At 39.5% G+C, this 17,736-nt stretch overlaps 1 protein-coding gene across 1 annotated transcript in view; it reads left to right on the top strand.

The window, feature by feature from the left end:
* Positions 1–17,736, top strand: part of SCFD2 (sec1 family domain containing 2) — a 191,960-nt gene that overhangs the window by 4,241 nt on the left and 169,983 nt on the right. The window contains exons 2-3 of the mRNA XM_029962751.1: positions 7–68; positions 8,143–8,311. Coding sequence (XP_029818611.1) covers positions 7–68; positions 8,143–8,311 — 231 coding nt within the window. The remainder of the gene's footprint in view (positions 1–6; positions 69–8,142; positions 8,312–17,736) is intronic.

Here is a 17,736-nt window from a genome sequence, read left to right as displayed (position 1 = left end):
GAACAGGAGGAGGACGGCCACCAACAAGGCCTCTGTCGTCTTTGTGGACAGGACGTTGGACCTCGCTGGTAAGACATCCACTGCTGGGTTGGTAGCTGTCATCCCTGCAGGCCCACACACGCCACACCAGGAGGGTGTCAGATTGTTTTGGTGGCCTGGGAACATGTTTGACACCATGGCCACGGTGGTTGCTTGCACATCCTTGCACCCCAGTGGGTCGTGAAAACCAAGAGTGAATCAGAAGGCTCTGCTGGAAACCTGTTTGTTTCTGGCACTTCCACTTTGCTTCAAACTAGAGACCTTAACTGTGCCTTTGTGTCACCCCAAGGACTGAAGGAAATGGTCTGCATGTTTCAGATGCAGCCTTATGGATTGCTGTGAAGCATTTCCTAGTGTATCTGCGTGTCACTCATAGCATTATACCTGTCCAAGCAGATATACATCTCTGTATACCTGTAGCTATATCTGTTTGCCTGGATGTGTCCCTGTCTGTGTGTTTGTTGGTACAGGAGTGACTACATTCACTATCCCATCATACCTAACTCCTGCTGACACAGGCAGTGTGTGGGCCTGGTTCTGTTTATGTTATCTGTAGTCAGTAATTCAGGTCACAGTTTTTTGCCACCACATGTCCCATAGCAAATGCTTGGTACAGTGTTGAACCTGCAGCTCATCTCTTTCTGAATTTTCTTCTATCTTTTTTTTCTCCCATAATTCTACCTGTGTGTCTCCTTGCACTGCTGTGGGGTTCATAGCTGTCAACAATGTGCTCAAGAGCAGCTATGGATCTGGGCAGTTAGTGCTGTGCTGAGGTTTAGAAGATTGCTTTGAAGGCTGCAGGAGAGTGCACTTGAATGAGCCTTGAAAGGAAACTGAGTGCCTGTTTGGGGTGGGAACTAGGCAAGGATTTATGCACTCGAGTTGTGAGAAGAATTAAAAACAAGCAGAAGAACCAGATGTGGGATGATAGGGAGCTGCATAACAAGGAGGCATGAAGAGAGATAATTGGTACCAGCTTAAACCTGGGAGAGGAAGTGTGGAATATAGTACTTCAGTAGGAGAAGGTTTTTCGGCGATAACCGCGGGGCTGCGGTGGTGCAGCTTTGGAGGGGGAACAGCAAAGCTCTCGGAGTAAGGATGAGAAATTACAGGATTTAGCTTTTTAGGATTCTGTTCTTCTCAGTACCTGTAACTGAAATTGAGATCCCTTCATGCAACCGTTCTTTTGTTACCAACAAATGTCTCCAGAATTCGCTGGCAGTTTCCCTGAAATATTCCTACGCTTTGGACGTGATACTCTTGCCATCAAGTACAGTGCAAACGGAAGGAAGAAAAATTTAGTGCGTTTCAGATGTAAAGCACTATATGGACCTGAATTTAGTGCCACACAATGAGATTTGTTTCATGGTTTGCTAAAAAACTGTACAGTAAAAAATATACAACCCTCCCAGCATTTAAACTGTGAAATCAGTTTTAAAGAAGTGGGAAATGGCAGAATTAAGTTGTACCTGAGACCCTATTTTTCTTAGACATATTCAGCTTTTTATATACTGACTTTCCTAGCCCCCTACCTCTGATTCCACTTCTTGGCCTTCAGGTGAATGAGTCTGTTGAGTTTCAGCCTTACACTTTGTAAAGGCGGAAGCTTCCTATCTGCGAATTTACGGCTTGGTATTGGCAGCTGGGCCACTGGATCTTTTTTTCAAGCAATGATATGTATTTGCAGTCAGCAGTGTAAAAATAAGTAATTTTGCTTTTCAAATAACAGCTTGGTACAGATGGAAGCCTTTGAGGTAGACTTTCTCATTTGGAGCTCATTTCAAATAACTTTTTAAATCTTCCCTCTATAAAGATGCAAGATTTTGGATTTGATTTGTGAGTGTCTTATTTATACCTGAATCTTGTCCAACATGTGGGCTGCAGAAATGAGCAATGGGTATGTATCCATGAATTATGAGAATGCTTTTCATATTCCAAGAACTTCCATGGAAACTTGGAAGTTCATTAGGAGTAGGTGCTGGACTACTTTCTGATTAAGTAGTACTTTTCTGATTAAGGCTACTGCTTTGAAGAAGGTGACTTTGAATCACTATCAGAAGCCTGTTCAGTCTATCAGTATTTTCTAACTCAAAGACCTGGATAGAATACAGCTTTAGGTATCTCTAGATGATGTGTAAAGGAGTTGCAATAACAGATATCTGGTTTTTGGCTCACGTTGCATTCCTATCTAGAGCAAATAAGATGTTAAAGTAGAATAACAAATAAGTTTCAGTAATACCAGTAGATTTCTAATAGCACAAATCAAAATATGTCAAAAATGCTTTTTTCTGGTACTGCAATTGCAAAACTACTGAACTAAGAGAAAGCACTGTTACTTAAATATTAATAACTTTCTGTTTTAAAGAACATACTAAAAAAGTATTAAGTACATTTTGATAAAGAACCTCTGGTACCAGTGTCAAGAAACTATGTTATTGTGACAATTATTAAAAAAAATATAGTCACATGTAACATGGCACATTTTTCTGTCCAAAAAATGAGAAGGCATCTGACTGACATGGTTAGCTTTCTAGGTTCCATGAAGCAAAGAATCTCTTCTGAGTGATTACTCTAAAATTTGGATTGAGCTCTCTTGAATACTTTTTATAATATATTTGTTTATGTTCAGCATTGCTTATGTATGCTGTATTTACTGAGTAGAGAGGAAAATACAGAATTAAGATAATTAATTCTCATTTTTGTCCTGTGTGGTATAACATTCAGCTGAGCTCTAATAGGGAATTTATTTTTATGACCTTTACTGCCCTCACTGAAAGGGCATGGCTTCAACTGGGGATGACAGGGATTCTACCCACCCCTGCAGTGTAGAATCTTCTGGGTGAAGATTATGTTCCCCAGAAGGTGGGACATGTGTTTTTATGCCCTGGGGAGATTGCATGTTTAGTACTTTGTGCTCACTTCTTGAATTCTGATTGTATAAAACTTTGTTCTTGGTGTCCCTGATCCGTATGCATGTGTAGTGCTGCTTTTGTTTGCCTACTTATTATTTTAAGGTCCACTACTTTTGCTTTAAAAAGCACAATAAATCCTTCCAGCTAGAAGGGCACCATGATAAGTGACACTCATTAAAGTCAGAGCTAACTTTGGCACTTTAATTCCCGTTTTTTTATCTCCTTAATATTTGCACCCCTAAAGATTTGCATTGTGGTACCATATTGTAGCTCCACGCTCGTTCCACATGTTTCTTAGTTACCACCTTGCCAGCATTCACACCTCTTATGAAGTAGTTTTTGCAGCATTCCAGGTTTCTGTTTTCATTTGTTAAGCTCATTGGTATCTTTCAGATATTGGTATTCAGAACAGCTTGACACATTTCTCTTTCCAGTCTCTTTGAGGTTTGCAGCATTTGGAATGTGGCCTGTTGTAAGCACAGGGTCTCACCCAGTGGTATGTGCAGGTGATTCTGAAATCCAATATAGTGAGCAAAAGACAGAGAATAATGAATTGCAGGGGGTGCCTGTGCAGTTATTGTATAGTTTTGAATAATGATTTTTGTATAGGTGTTCTTGAAGTTGGATGTTTCAGTGCTGTCACCAGCAGCACTTTTATTATCTTTAGCACTTTTGCATGTGTCTGTCAAAGTCACAGGCATGTTTCTCCACAGCCAACTTGTGTTTAACTTAATGTATCATCTCCCTCACTGTCAGCCAGGCATCTTCTCCGCGTCACTCCCCTGCACTGGTTGTAATGTTGTCACTGTTTTAACTGATACAAAAAGCACAATTCAGGCTCATGAATGAAGTGCAGGCACCATTTCCTTTCAGTTCCTGGGAGCAACCACAGTGACAAGAAGGTGCTTTAATCGTTCTACTGCATGATCCCGTTCATAGTGGAGGATGACAGTGAAGCCTAATGTGCTTTTCTGGTAAAGTCTGGTTCTGACTAATCTCTTTCTGATTATTTTTGTTCTAAATTGTTTTTAATTGTCTATTTCTTTCATTATATTTGTCATGTTCTTAATGTGGAGTGCTTTACTCATGCTCTTTTTGTTTGCAGCATCTTCCAGGTTGATGCATTGGTGAATTGACACTAAAGTCTTTCTAGAGAAAACAAACCCATGGTTTTTTTCTTCTTTACCATCCAAGCGAAGGCTTTGGAAACATAAATACTGAGACCTGTGGAGTACAGTAGTCCCCTTTTTTTAAACCAGGCTGGGGCTTTGACACAGAAGGCAACTGATGCTTAAATTATTACGGTTACTTGAGGTTGAGACTGCAGGTATGAAGAGTAATGGCAGGTGAAAGTAGTGTGGACACTCAGTACTGCAGGTCCGAGTACAGCCTTTGCTGTGGCATGGTTTGTAAAGATTTGGCTATCACAGAATAGGCACACAAATTTTTGTAACAGGTTTCTAAATACTTAAGATCTTCAACTTGTTATAGAGGCTTTACACAGATAAGCAAATAAATGGAATGAGTTTTCCCTGTTTAAAGAAAACTGCAGATGACTAGGTCAGTGCAGGACACCTAGAAATTACACAAACCTTGAACAGATGCTTAAGTGTTTTTTATCTCCAAATTTGCTGCTCTTTACGTATGTTGCAATACCTGTCTGTGAGGGATGGGGAATCTATCATATTTTTATGGCAGTAGTCTGATGCTGCTGTGCTTGGTTGCAGACTTCTGTGCTCCTACTGCTGGACTGCAAATTGTATTTTTGGAGGAGGGAGGAGTTGGGGTGCTTTTTTATTGATTGTTGTAAGATTCAGTAGTCAGCATAGTGGGATGGGTAATGACTACTTTGATGTTCTTTCATGTGTATGAAGGAGAATGTAGAATCTGTCTTTTGGCAAGGTAGAAGGGTGTTCTAGTTTGCCTTTAATGCTGCACAATGGTTCCTGGGAACATATAGACTGCTTTCCAGCACTGGTTAGCAAAGTCATCTTCAACTAACACTGGATTAAAGAATATGTCAAAACATTGATAAGGAACTGGAGTCTCAAATATCTATCTTCTTTCAAGGGAACAGGTGTGAGCATTTCTGCCTTCTGATATTTTAAACTATTCTCGCAGAGGTGATGTATTGCTTAAGAAAGTTGCATCAGAGGAATTGTCCCACTAGACTTCTTTATTGTAAAATCTTCCTAGTGATGATCTTATTCAGAAAAGCATTGGGTGAGTGAACAGTGTTGAAACATCATGAAAACTGGGATGGGTTGGTCCGTGTATCTTTCCATAATTACCCATCCTGAACTAGTCTGTAAAGCAGGTAAAACAGCAGACGTTAAAAAAGCTTGATAGTAGGCCAAGGTATGCCTTGCATACTGTTACAGTGCACACTGTATTGAAACTTTCTTTGAAGGAAAAACCCCCAGTAGAAATTAGCTGCATTAGTTGTTAGCTAATGAGCAACACCTTTGTAGCAGAACTGCTTTCTAAATCAAACTCCTCATGTTTAGCAACTGACTTTAGAGTCTTCCCGTTGCCCAAGCTCTCATGTTGCTTATGTGTTATGCAGTTGTTCCTTAAATGTGCTATTTTTTTGGTTTGGTTTGGTTTTGAACCAGTCAGTAGAGCTAGTATGAGAACATAAGAATTGGAGCACAAGTGGTATGACATGGGGCTCATAATGAGCTTAGGAAAATATTTTCTAGTATTCCTGTCAGTGATGCCTTTCTGGGGGAAGTAGTGAGTGCAGTTAATGAGTTCCTGGCTGCTGTTATAGAATCAGTTGGTCGACTTTGCCAGTTGTGCCAGCTACAACTTATCTGAAATGTCACATATTTCAGTTTGTAACTCTTAATGAGAAGAAAAAGTGAAATTAGAACAGCGTGATACATAAGATTTCCTGTATCCTGAAGGCTGATGTTGCCTATCATGAAGAATCCTATTTTGCAGTGGTCAGATAACTTCTCCATGTCACTTTAATGCCTGATCTGTTTGCACATTGTCAGCATTAAAAAGCATCACTTGCCTTGAGTGCTGGTGGTCATGAGAAGCTGCTGAGTGGCTGTCCTCTGAAGTGATGAGCAGAGAGGATAGAAACCACTCCCATGCACCCTGCTGAAGTCACAGTGCAATTGGAAAGTGACTCCCTGTGATTTCCTGTCCTGATCTTTTGAGTTTTGACTGTCTTTTCAGTCTTGATTAATTGGTGTATTTGGTCAGGGGTGACAGTGATTTTTAAAACCTCCAGGAGATGTTTTATGATTTATTTGATGATTAAAAATTTATTTTACTACTGAGGAGTATCGGTTGTGGGAAAGAGACTGAATCAACTTGAGTACTCTGTGAATTCCCTATATACCAGGAAGAAAGGAGGAATGTTAATAATTAATGTGGTTTCATTTGCATTCAAGGTGTTTCTAGTTTATCCAAATGTCTTATGTAGCTAAATGTTACTTGGATGCAGCATGTATGGAGAGATAGACATTGCTTCCAGCATGTGGGGGAGGAGGTTGGGATGGTTACTGTTTGTTTTCCCTGTGTAACTTGGTGAGTGTTGCAGTGTGGCGTACAAGTGACTGACCTGGTAAGAAGAATGTAGGGATTTTAGAGAGCAAGATGGCTTAGGAAGTCACAAAGACAACACAGCTCATTTCATCTGTACTTCAGTGGTCTAAATCTGACTGGGGATGGTAGAGAAGAAAGTTGTCATTCTGTGACTGTTCACTGAGTCTTTGGTGACAAAAATAGTAATCCAGCTGAGCGTTTAGGTGCCCACACTGCGGTACCACCACATGCTGAACACATGTGCCTTTCTTGCCTTCTTTGGATAAAGGCATTGCCAGCACAGAGTTTGACTTTATTTTTCTCCTCCTTTTTCATCCTTGCTTCTATTTTCAACTTCTTCTACAATTCACAATAGTGGATAAACCATGGAAAACCATGTTTTGCAGCATGGATACCTGGTTGCTGTAGAATCACTGGAGACAGTCTTCTGCTTATTCAAGAGCAGTTAATAATCTGACGTTATAAATGTTTTTGATGTAAGGGCCTTGTTTGAATTTATGGAGCATGTGAAGCTACTTCAGCTGTTGTAGCAGACCTCCTCTGCCTTTGGAAACTATGAAAAGATAAAAGCAGATAGGGTGCCATGCGGATGGACTTCGATGGAGTGGGACCGTAGCCTGAAAGATCTTTCTCCTGCTGCTCAGTGGTGCTTCAGAAGTTCCTGTTTTTCTGTTTAAAGCCAGAACAATACTAAGCTCAGCACTGCTGTCCAGCCCTGTGTTGATGGCTGAACTGTAGATTAAGTGGCAGAATACAAAGACCTTCAACTTGTCTCTGACCTAAAGGCAATAAGGTTTCTGGTCCCCCTCTCTTGACTTTTTTATCTGTAGTGTGTGTCATGTTTTTCTGCTTTAACTTGGCTCACAGTCGTCCTAACATTTTATAAGTTGGTTGTAGCACCTGTGTTGAGTTCATGAACGGAAAAAAAAGCATGTGTGTTTGAAATCAGGAAAATTGGAGAAAACATGCCAGCTGGAATTCAGAGTTTCTCTTGGAACATGGCCAGATTGACAATGTATACTCTGTAACTTGGGTTGGTTTAGTTATTTCATGTTTGTTTCACCTGAGCTGCCCTCAGTCCATATAGAAGTGATGATCTTGATGGTGACATACCATTGGTAATTGTTTATTTTAATATCAGGCTAGCCTGTCTGGGTAGCTATTTATGCAACTTGCAAACGTTTCATTTAAGCACAGTACTATTAGTTTAGGTAGAAAAGTATAGTGTGCATATAGTGTATATATAAATGTTTGACTGCTTGTTTTAGTAACTATTGCAAGTATTATCTAACAACTCCTTAGGCAAAGAAAATTGTTTTTCATGTCTAAGTGCAAAATCAGTGAATATCTGACAGCTGTAAAACTAAGTCTAGTTTGTGCTTTTTAAATTAATTCTTCTGAAATGTTATAAGTACTTGTAACTTCACACATTCCAGAAATGAATTTTACTTTTGTAGCAAAATATCTTTGAAAAGGTAAGCGTGATTCTTGATGTTATGAATACCAGCATTGTTCTCCCCAAAACGTGGTTATTATTTTGTTTTCAATTCCTTGTGTTTGATTAGGTTTTTTTTCCTATTTATGCACCTAGTTTTTTGTTTGTTTGTTTGTTTGTTTGTTTTTTCCCCAGGAGCAGTTGGTCATCATGGTGACAATCTTGCAGAGAAGATACTTTCTGTGCTTCCCAAGCTTCCCGGCCACAAGACTGATGTGATGGTTAACATGGTGGAACTTACAGCACTGCAGACTACAGATGAAACTTACAGTATTATAGCACCTGGCTGCTTAGCACAACCAAAGTAAACATTCTTTTCTTATTTCTTTTTTTTAAATGTCAAATGTGTTTCTTATCTGTCTTTGAAAAAATGAACAAGAGAACAAGTCTTAAAAAAACCAACCTACCAAAATAAACAACAACAACAAAAAAAAACCAAACCAAAAAAAAGCCAGTCAGGCTTACAGCAAAACACCATCTGGTCGTAATTCTGCTGGAATGTAATCATCTGTATGTGTGCATTAGGTGACCAGGCCAGATAAGACTTCCAAAAGTGGGAGAATCTCAAGACCTTTTAGATTTGGGTTGTTTAAATTTCTGTAGATTACTGTAGTAGAAATCAGTACAGAATAAACACTAAGAATTTCCCTTGTGACATTTCTTTTTCTGCCTAAGTAACAGGTTATGCAAACAGGTAGGTCTTAATTATGACTTCCTTTTCTCATAAGCCTGTTTATGATTATAGTGTGAGCTGCATGCTAAATTTTTGTTAGACTACCAGTTAATTTAAGGTTTTATTCCCATTTTTCAAGCACAGTACCTGTGAAGAAGGATAATAAGGCACAAATTTAGGTATACAGGCAACTTCATAAGGGCCTGATTTTAACTTAAACAAGGACAATCCAAAACCAGTAAGTTCAAACAATTGTATTTAGCTATGTATAATCTGTAACTAAGACTTTACTAGCAAAGTGCATCAGATTTTATGTTTCACTTTCCAAATTCAGTTGTCCAATCTGAAACTTTCCTGCAGCTTCTGTTATTATGCATAAACAGGAAAATGCACCTGATTCTGGTTTTACTCCACAAAAAAAAAAATTTGCTCATTAGTGCTCTAGAAATTAATGAAGTGCAAAGGAGATTAAAAGTTCTTTCTCTTTTGCTATAATGTTCTCCTCATATGTTAGAAAATGGTTTTTCAAGATAGGCTATCTAATATAGTTTCTGTTCTTCAGATTTGACTCCTTTTGGTGTTTCACACCTGCACTCTACTCCTCTCCCCTCTCTCCTTCTCCCTGCCCCCCACTCTGCAAAGATTTCAGATTTCCACTGTGTCAGCATTACACACATTACTTTCTGAGAGCCTCCAGATCCTTTGTCACCTTCCATCTCCCACACATGCTGTAACTGGGTCCAGTTTCTAGGTTTCATATTGTGTAACTCACTTCTTCTGCAGGAGTTGGAGAGGAAACATTTCCTCATAGAGGTGGACTCAGTGGTAAGTTGCTACTGGGGTCCCTAAATTAAATAAAATTTATTCTGGTTTTCTTCTCACTCTCTGCTTTTCAACCAGTCCCTGAAGTAGAAGTGAGATGTCCTTAAGATTTGTCTATGCAGAAAAATGAAGAGGTCGTTGTCCATGGTAGAACACTGTGGTAGCTGTTTGTGCTAACTTTGAGTAGCTACCAGAAATAAAGAAAATTTTAACAGCATGAGCTAGGGAAAAAAATAGATATTTATTGCTCTGAGATTGTTGACCTATGCTATCACTCCATTGTTTTTTAACACTGACGAGTCTAAAAGTAGTACTGGTATGCCTTCCCATGGTGAAATTATGACTTCAGTCATATATTCATGTTTTCAGGAATAGCCAACAGAGTTTTATTGTGTTCTAAGGTGGCTAATAGTGTATATATATATTTATATATATTCACAAAGGTTTGTTTGTATATTTACTGGCTCATGGGAAGGTGCCCTGTGTTAACAGTACATTTAGACTTAATATATTTTGCAAAGTCTTCTATGGACACAGCTGCTTAAAGAACAACAGGATTTGGCTACAAGATGCAAGTGTGGCAAATTTGGATGACAGCAGCTGACACCTGGTAGCAAAGCAGTGGTGCCATTACCATACCAGTCTATAACAGCTTCCCCAAAATACTCTCCATTTGCAAAGTCACGTTACAGAATCTGTTGCACTGGAAATTTTTAAGAACAGATTAGGCAAATACTGATTTAATCTTGCCTTGGAGCAGACCAAAGGGACTAGATGGCCTTTGAAAATCTCTCTTGTGATAATTGTTCACAACTGAAGAAGAGTAGAAGGCCTTAAAATAGTCTCCAGATTCCGAAGAAAATGGCTCTGTGATGTTCAACCTGTGTTTTACTTTTTCTCCAACTATGTAATTAACAGGAACAGTTTATAGTTTAAAATAGGCATTTCCAAACTAGTTTAAGATTATTGATGATGAGTAATAGAAACAGTAACAGTGGCTGAACACGTGGCTGAAGGTGGGTAGTTGTCATTCTGTTCAACAGATCTGTATTCTCAGTGTTGGATTATAAACACCAACATTAATCGTCTTTGCTAGTGTAAAATGATTGTTCTTCTGAAGCACTGAAAGGGATTAAAAATTCCCACCAGTAAGTTTCTGTGTCAATTCTGTAAGAAATTCCATAGGATGCTCTCAATTCCTCATAAGCATGGTTATTGCCATTGGTAGCTGGCTCAGAAGTGTTACTTGTAATTGAAAACTTAAGTCTTGATTTATATTTGTAAATGATGCGTGGCAAGTAGTCTTCCTCTGCTTGTAAATTTTCTCTTTACTCTGATTAGTGAACGTGCCAGCACCTTTCCCAGGAACAGGAGCAGTAACTTCAGTTACACCCAAGTGGAATGTGTGAGGCTCTTCTACATGAAATTTTGCGATCAGACTGTGGCATTTCAGACTCACATATTCAGAATATTTTTGTAATGTTTTCATTGTTTTCTCTCAAGTAGTATTTGAACATGCTTTGGTGAGGGGGCAGAGAGAGAGACAGAGAGAGAGAGAGTCTGGTCCTTCCACACAGCTTACTATATTTAACTTTTCTTGTGGAATGCCACTCCAGCAGAAACATCTGGGCTCAGTTACAGAGTTAGCAAACAGAATTAATGAATAATTTATGATTGGTGTGGTGAAATAAAGCAGGGTTCTTTTCTAAAATCTAAGGAAATAATGGGCTTTTTTAAAGATTTAGATGAAAATGTAAATGCCATATGCTGCTGGAGTAACTGTACTTTGAAGGTGTCCTCTTTGTGAGGAAGGGAGTTTCTTAAAAGAAAAAACATTCTAGAGTTCTTTGTTTTATTAGTCTTATTAGCCTCAAAAATCTTACAGAGTAATTGTTTGTCCTGCTGTAGTCACTGAGATGTTGCTGTTCCAGTGTGACTGTCAGTAGAGTTATGCTCTTTGAGAATTGTGTCAACATATTTTATTCATTTTTATATACAGATGGATGTATGTAACAGAAAAGAAACAGGTCATAGACATTAATCTAAAGACATCCACTCCTAATCAGAACTGTTGATTTCTGATTTAGAAAAGCAGTAGCCATCCTGTCCTTTCAAACAAATGGCACATAATAGAAGTGAAATCTTAATTGTAGAGGTGATTTGAAAAAATTAATTACAGTTCTCTTGCTGGTCTTTGTATTTTGGTAACCCACACAGAATTTTTGGGGAAATTCTGCCAAGTTTCAGCTTCTGATTTTAAGCCTACATGTAGTGGCTTTTAGGAGTCGTCTGCTTGGATGAACATCAGGCTCTGTGTATTTGTGAGCAATCCATCCTGTACATTTGATAACAGTTTGGTCACGTTTGTTTGTCAAAGCACCTATCTTGTGTTTTTCAGACTGTTTTTTTAGCATGTGGAAACATCCTGCTGTCAGTAATGAGTTTATCTTGATGGAAGTTTATAATTTTCATCTCTTACAAGGTGGGAACTGAGGTGTGTGGAGGCCCCATGGCTCCCTAAAGCCCCAAATTAAGGTTCAGATGCTTGAATCTTGGCCACAGGTCTGTGGTGTATGGGAACAAGAAGTAAAGGGTTAAATGACACCATGGACAACTGTATATCTGTGTTTTCTCTTTTTTTAATCTGCTCTTCTATTACCCAGGAACACTTTTGATGTGCTCTGCTATTTTGCTGAATAAACTGAATATTTAATTCCCTTATGCACATTTCAAGAACTTGATGAATAGAGATTTCTAGCCTGTTTTTCCACTCTTGCAGAAAGCATTGATATGCAGGCCAAGTGTTTGAGACACAGCACCCCCCAAATATTTCCTTATGTCTTTGTGTGAGGGGTGGAAAAGTAGATGTTCTGGGGGCAGCTGATTAAAAATTAGGACATTCCTGAAGATGGAATGGTAAAACTTCAGGGTCTGATGTTAATACCAGTTGCAAATACATGCTTCTCCCGGTCCTCCTTAGTTCTGAGGTTGTTATTCATGTTTTAGACCAATTAGTACTTTTAACAAATGCTACAGTCTGGATGGAGAAGAAAGCCCTATTCAGCTGCACCTCTGCATTTGGGCATAGTGTGATGATGCAGTGCTCTTCTGGTGCAGGTGGGACTTGGACAATCCTGAGAGTAAAGGAAGGCCATGAGGTGAGGGGACTTGTATTCCAGTCCTGGTTCTGCTGTCAGCTTGCAGTGTGATCTTGGACAGGTCACTTAATTTCTTTCTGTGTCTGATTCCTCTTGTAGTCCTTTTCTGAGGAACTTGATTTTTAAACCAGTAAAACAGGGAGTTGCTCAGGAAGTTTGAAGACTGCAAGGCAGAAAACTCCTAGGGGTTCTGATCTTTGAAAGGGTACAAGTAACAATGCAAATGAACACAAGGAGAGTTAGGGTGTCAGAACAATCAAAGGCAGGATCTCCATATGTCCTTTCTTTGGTACCATGTCCCTCCCACTCCTATGAGGAGTGCTTTGTTGCACTGGGAAAGGGAGACAGTTTTGAGTTGTACCGCCCTGACCTCCTTTCCTGTGAAATGATGGAACAGCAGTTCCAGTGCTTTCTGTTACACACACTGCCGTATTCTTTGAACAATCAAATGTATGATGTGAATTTCAAATGAAAGATTTTTTTGTGCTTGTATGGCAAAGAAAAGAGCAACAAGAATTAGAACTGAAGAGGACATTAAAGTCTCCCTTAAAGCTGGGACATAGACTTTTTTTGAATGGTTGATTCTATTCTCTTGGAGTTTTTTTGTTTAATTGTTTTTTTAACCAGGCAACAAGCATCTGAAGGATATCAGTGATATTTCTTTTTGTTTTTAACAGTGAATTAATTACAAGCTAAACTTTGTGAGGATGGTTCTTGGATCTCTTTCATATTTTCAGTTCTTTTTAAAGTATTTCCTTTATGTCGGCTGTAGGTATTAATTAGAAAAAAACCCGCAACTTTTTTTTACATGCATGAGTTTATAAAAGCTTGCTATAAGAAGGTAATTTGAGACAGTGTTATTCTTGAATGAGCTGAAAATTTATGGCAGAAATTAGAGTACTTTTTCTTTCTGGAATGTTAATATTAAAGAGGAAACATTAATACCACAGTAAGAAAATCCAGATGTCACGACTATATTCCTTCATATCCATTTTGAGTCTTGCAGAGGAGGAAGGGCAACCTAAAACAGTGGATGGCAAGGCTCCTTCTGACGGGTAGAGCAATGGCTGTGCGCTGAAAACCTCTTTTGGATGTGTCCTGGTGCGTTGGTGGTGGTTCAGCAGCAGCGGGATGCTGCCTGCATGGGGCTCCCTGCCTGTCGCTGCCTCTGGGGTGCTCCTCGATCTTTTCCGCTGCTGGACACTTCCCCCTGCTGGGAGCTGCGCGCTCCTGCTCTCCCAGGACCCGGCCTCCTGCCTCTTCTGCTGTCCTGCGCTGAACTCGGCTTTAAACCTAAACTCAACCCCCCAAGACAAAAAAAAGCCCAAGCAACCAAAAAAGTCACTACCCATGCAGCTTTTTCCTATCTACCTTTCTGTACAAGGTGAGCAGCACTTTTGTGGAGAAAAGGAGATCTTAACTGCAGAATTTATGAAAAGCAGACGTTCCGTTGCATTAAATAAAACTCTGAAACTTACTTTCACCAATGACAGGTGAAATTGCAGCTCAGCCCTGTGCTTCTAGGACTCCTGTTGTGCTAATAAGGTCCATTTACAGGGAGATGAATTGCGCTTTAGAGGGTTTTTATGTTGGGACCTTTTGCCTTTTCAGCTAAGTGGTAAATGCCCCAAGTAGGAATGCCCCCAAACACAGTATTCCCCACTGTCATCATGCTCCTGGACTAGCAGCCTTCTTGCTCACCACTTTTATTTTAGTCATAGGGTCTTAGAGTGCAGTCCTGAATCGAGGCCCATTCAGTTTCCTCATTGTTTGAAATTTCTCAAGGCATCTTCTTGTGGGGAATAACAACCCTGGCTGCATCAGCTTCTGGGGTTTGTCAGTGAAGACAAGCTTTCCAGGAGACACTTTCTGCTCAGTTTCAAACCAGCCTGAATCAAGTGAACATAATTGACTGTTGCCACGGGACGAGATGAACAAGCTGATAAGATTTATTATATCTTACAATAAATGTGTGTATTTGCTCAGATCTTTTCAACATGGGACCTCCTTGAAATGGAAAAAAAAGAAGAGGTGAGAGGGGTGTGCTAAGAGTGGAAAATTCTGGAAAGAGGTCAAGACCTCTAGCTTGCCTGTGCTGTGTAACATACAACATTGCTAGAAGACCTTGCTGCTGCTCTGCAAAACCCCAGTTTGTTGCAGTAGTAGGTTTGCTGGAGTAACTGACAGAGGAATCTCATGAGGATTTTTCATCTGACCATTCTCCTGCCTAATAGGTGCCATGTTTTTGTCAATCGCCTGTTATGACAGAGCTCAGAAACCTTAGAAGTTGTCTTCTAGATAAGGTGAAGATTGAAGCTTATTTTCCTTGAGATAAAGAATGAATTGGGCTGACAAGCTCTCGGCATCAGCTGAGCGGTTCTTCCTTATCTATGCCTCTCAGCCTACAGAAAGGCCTTCTGGGGGTTGTGGGAAGCTGGACTGTTCAAGATTTTGTTCCTTGTGCTTTGAGGACCTCTAACTGCCTGTTTGTCTGGGCTACCCAGGCTTAGTAATGAAAGTGTTCAGACAGAATTCAGATTTTTTTTCCTTGGCCCTCTGACACTATCATAGCCATCCTCAGAGTGCAAGGTTCAAGAAGTTTCAGATACTGTTGCCTGTAGAACCAGCTAGGTGAAAATGGCTGAATCAGAACCTTTCATGCTTAACTTTTTGAAGACATATTCTTAGTTCTTCTGAAGAAGGACTCCCTGTATTTATATTATTCTCAATATAATCTCTATTTGAGTACTATCATTAAGTCCCAAATTTCTGACTTTCCTTTATCCATGGAAAGACACAAAAAATTTGAGTGTTACCCAGAAGTTGTCCAGCTGTCAAAAGGTCTCTGAGTATGCAACTGGTTAGCAGAGCAAGGTAACTTAATGCCTATAAGGAAAGTCAGTGAGTACAATCCCTCAGCTAGTTTATTGTCTAATTGTTCCCTTGTTAGAATTGTGCTTTGTTCTGCAGGTACATTCCTTGCAAGATATAAAGAAGGACAACTCTCTTTCTGATTAACTATCAGAAACAGTAACACTGATGTCTGCAGTCAGGACAGAACAATCTTTATGTTGCTTAGGGGTGATGGTTTTTTGGCTGTCTGCAGCATTTCTTTTAAAACTAACATCGCTTTTTTGTTCCCTTAATGCCTTTGTTTGTGAATTTTGTTTCTTTTTTCCCCTCTGTAAGTTAGCAAACTGCTTTTCTTTTGGTGTGGCCACAGTGCATTTTCCTGCAGATGTATTCAGAGCTCAATAGCAGCATAAAAGTCTGTTAAAGGAGACTTCATGATTCTCTAAAGTGAGCTCTGATCTCTCTTGTGTTATAGTAGGATCTCCCAGCGACTATTGCTTTGGCTGACTTTGTGAGATTTTTCTTAGACTAGCTCTTACTCTGCTTGGCCAACTGCCTTCAAGTTTGCCTCCTCAATGACCCCAGCAGCGAGGTTTGAAAATGCAGTGGTCATGGCCAGGCTTCGCGAACGAAGATTTGGAAGTGATCAAATGCAGTGATATGCATTGGCCTTATTACATACTGCAGAATTTCTCATTTGCTGTTCAGTCATAGTGGCAGAAGAGAGTGTGACTGAGTGACCTGGAGGGGTGTTTTGGTTTATCATTCTTATACTATAAAGTAAGCCTGCTGTATCTTACAACAGAGAAAAATGTGCCGTAATAGACTGATGAGAAGAACAAATGACAGCTGGTCATTTGGATGACAAAGTAATGTTTGGGAAGGAAATGGTATTATCTGTTGGCAACAGGTTTGGTTGTAAGTTTTGACTATATGATTGGGGTTATTTCTTGATTCCAGACTTAATATGAAACAGGAATAAAAGCTTAGGCAGGCTGAAATTAGTATGAAGTGAGCTATTTACCTGTCAGAGCTTAAAGATGCTTTTACTCTGGAAAGTAGACAGAATCTGTGCATACTGAAATACTTTGCTTTTATACAGATAAATGCTTACGTGACAGTTGAGTTTAATTTTTTATGACTATTGATTTTATTTTTTTATAATTGAGCCAAAAATCCAGCATCCTCTTCTGTTATTTAGCATGGCTAAGTAATATTTAGCATGACTTCTGTTATTTAGATGGCAGATCTTTTGGAATCTAATTCATAATGCCTAGCTCTGGTGCTCACCTCTCTAATGGGTTTTGCTACTTTGTAGCTGCTCAGAGTTTCAGAAGTGGTTGTGAAAATTGACCAAACCACACCAGTTTTTATGCCCTGATGAACTGCAGCCCCCAAAACAGACCACCTGTGGGCACTGGATGACTGTGCTACACCAAGTATCACTTAATTTGCATAGATTGTGAATATATTTTCTAAAATTATCTTCAATTGGTAAAGATTCCCATCCTCTGTAGGAGAGAAAAGTCTTATGACCAAACTAATTCTCCCCACAACTGTACTAATTTTTTAAATAAGCAACCAGAAAAAGAAATCCATATTGAGCAATTTTCAATTACTGTAAACAGCCGCAGAACATGTGCTGAACGTGTATGCTCCATGTGGATGCTCAGGCTCCAGTTACCCCTTAAAGAAGGGAAATTAACCTTCATAGAAAAAGCTACAGTTCTTATTAATGACAGGGGAATATGCTGTGGCTTCAAACACTTCTTTGCACAGGTTGGAAAATTGGTTTGGTGGTAAGAAGGGTGTGTGGAGAATTAGACAGCACCCAACACACTGCTTATAGAATCCCTTCTTAGGAGGAGGATGCAGAGTTAATATCATATGACTACAAAAAGTGACTGAAAATCCAGAGATTTTGGATTAGAACAAAATTCTGCTCTCCTTACTCATTCTGTGGCAGGCAGAAGTGTATCAGGAAGGGCTTGTGAGAAGATATCCAGAACACAAGATAAATATATGCAATGTAGACAGAAGTCCTTATCTCGTTCTCTATGACAGATCAACCAGAGTATGGAAATGGTTATAAAAATGAAAGCCTGAGGCTGAAGCTTTATTCTTTTTGAATAGATGTCAGTTTGGACAGCTAGAATTGTCCATATTAGGTTTGCATGAGATCTGAGGAAGCTAGGGCTCTAGGTTTGAATTGAAACATGACAA

Source organism: Manacus vitellinus, unplaced genomic scaffold, assembly GCF_001715985.3.
Source record: "Manacus vitellinus isolate BGI_N305 unplaced genomic scaffold, ASM171598v3 scaffold_0_pilon, whole genome shotgun sequence".
Lineage (NCBI taxonomy): Eukaryota > Metazoa > Chordata > Aves > Passeriformes > Pipridae > Manacus > Manacus vitellinus.
The sequence above is the reverse complement of the archived record's forward strand: the minus strand, read 5'-3'. Positions and strand labels throughout refer to the sequence as shown.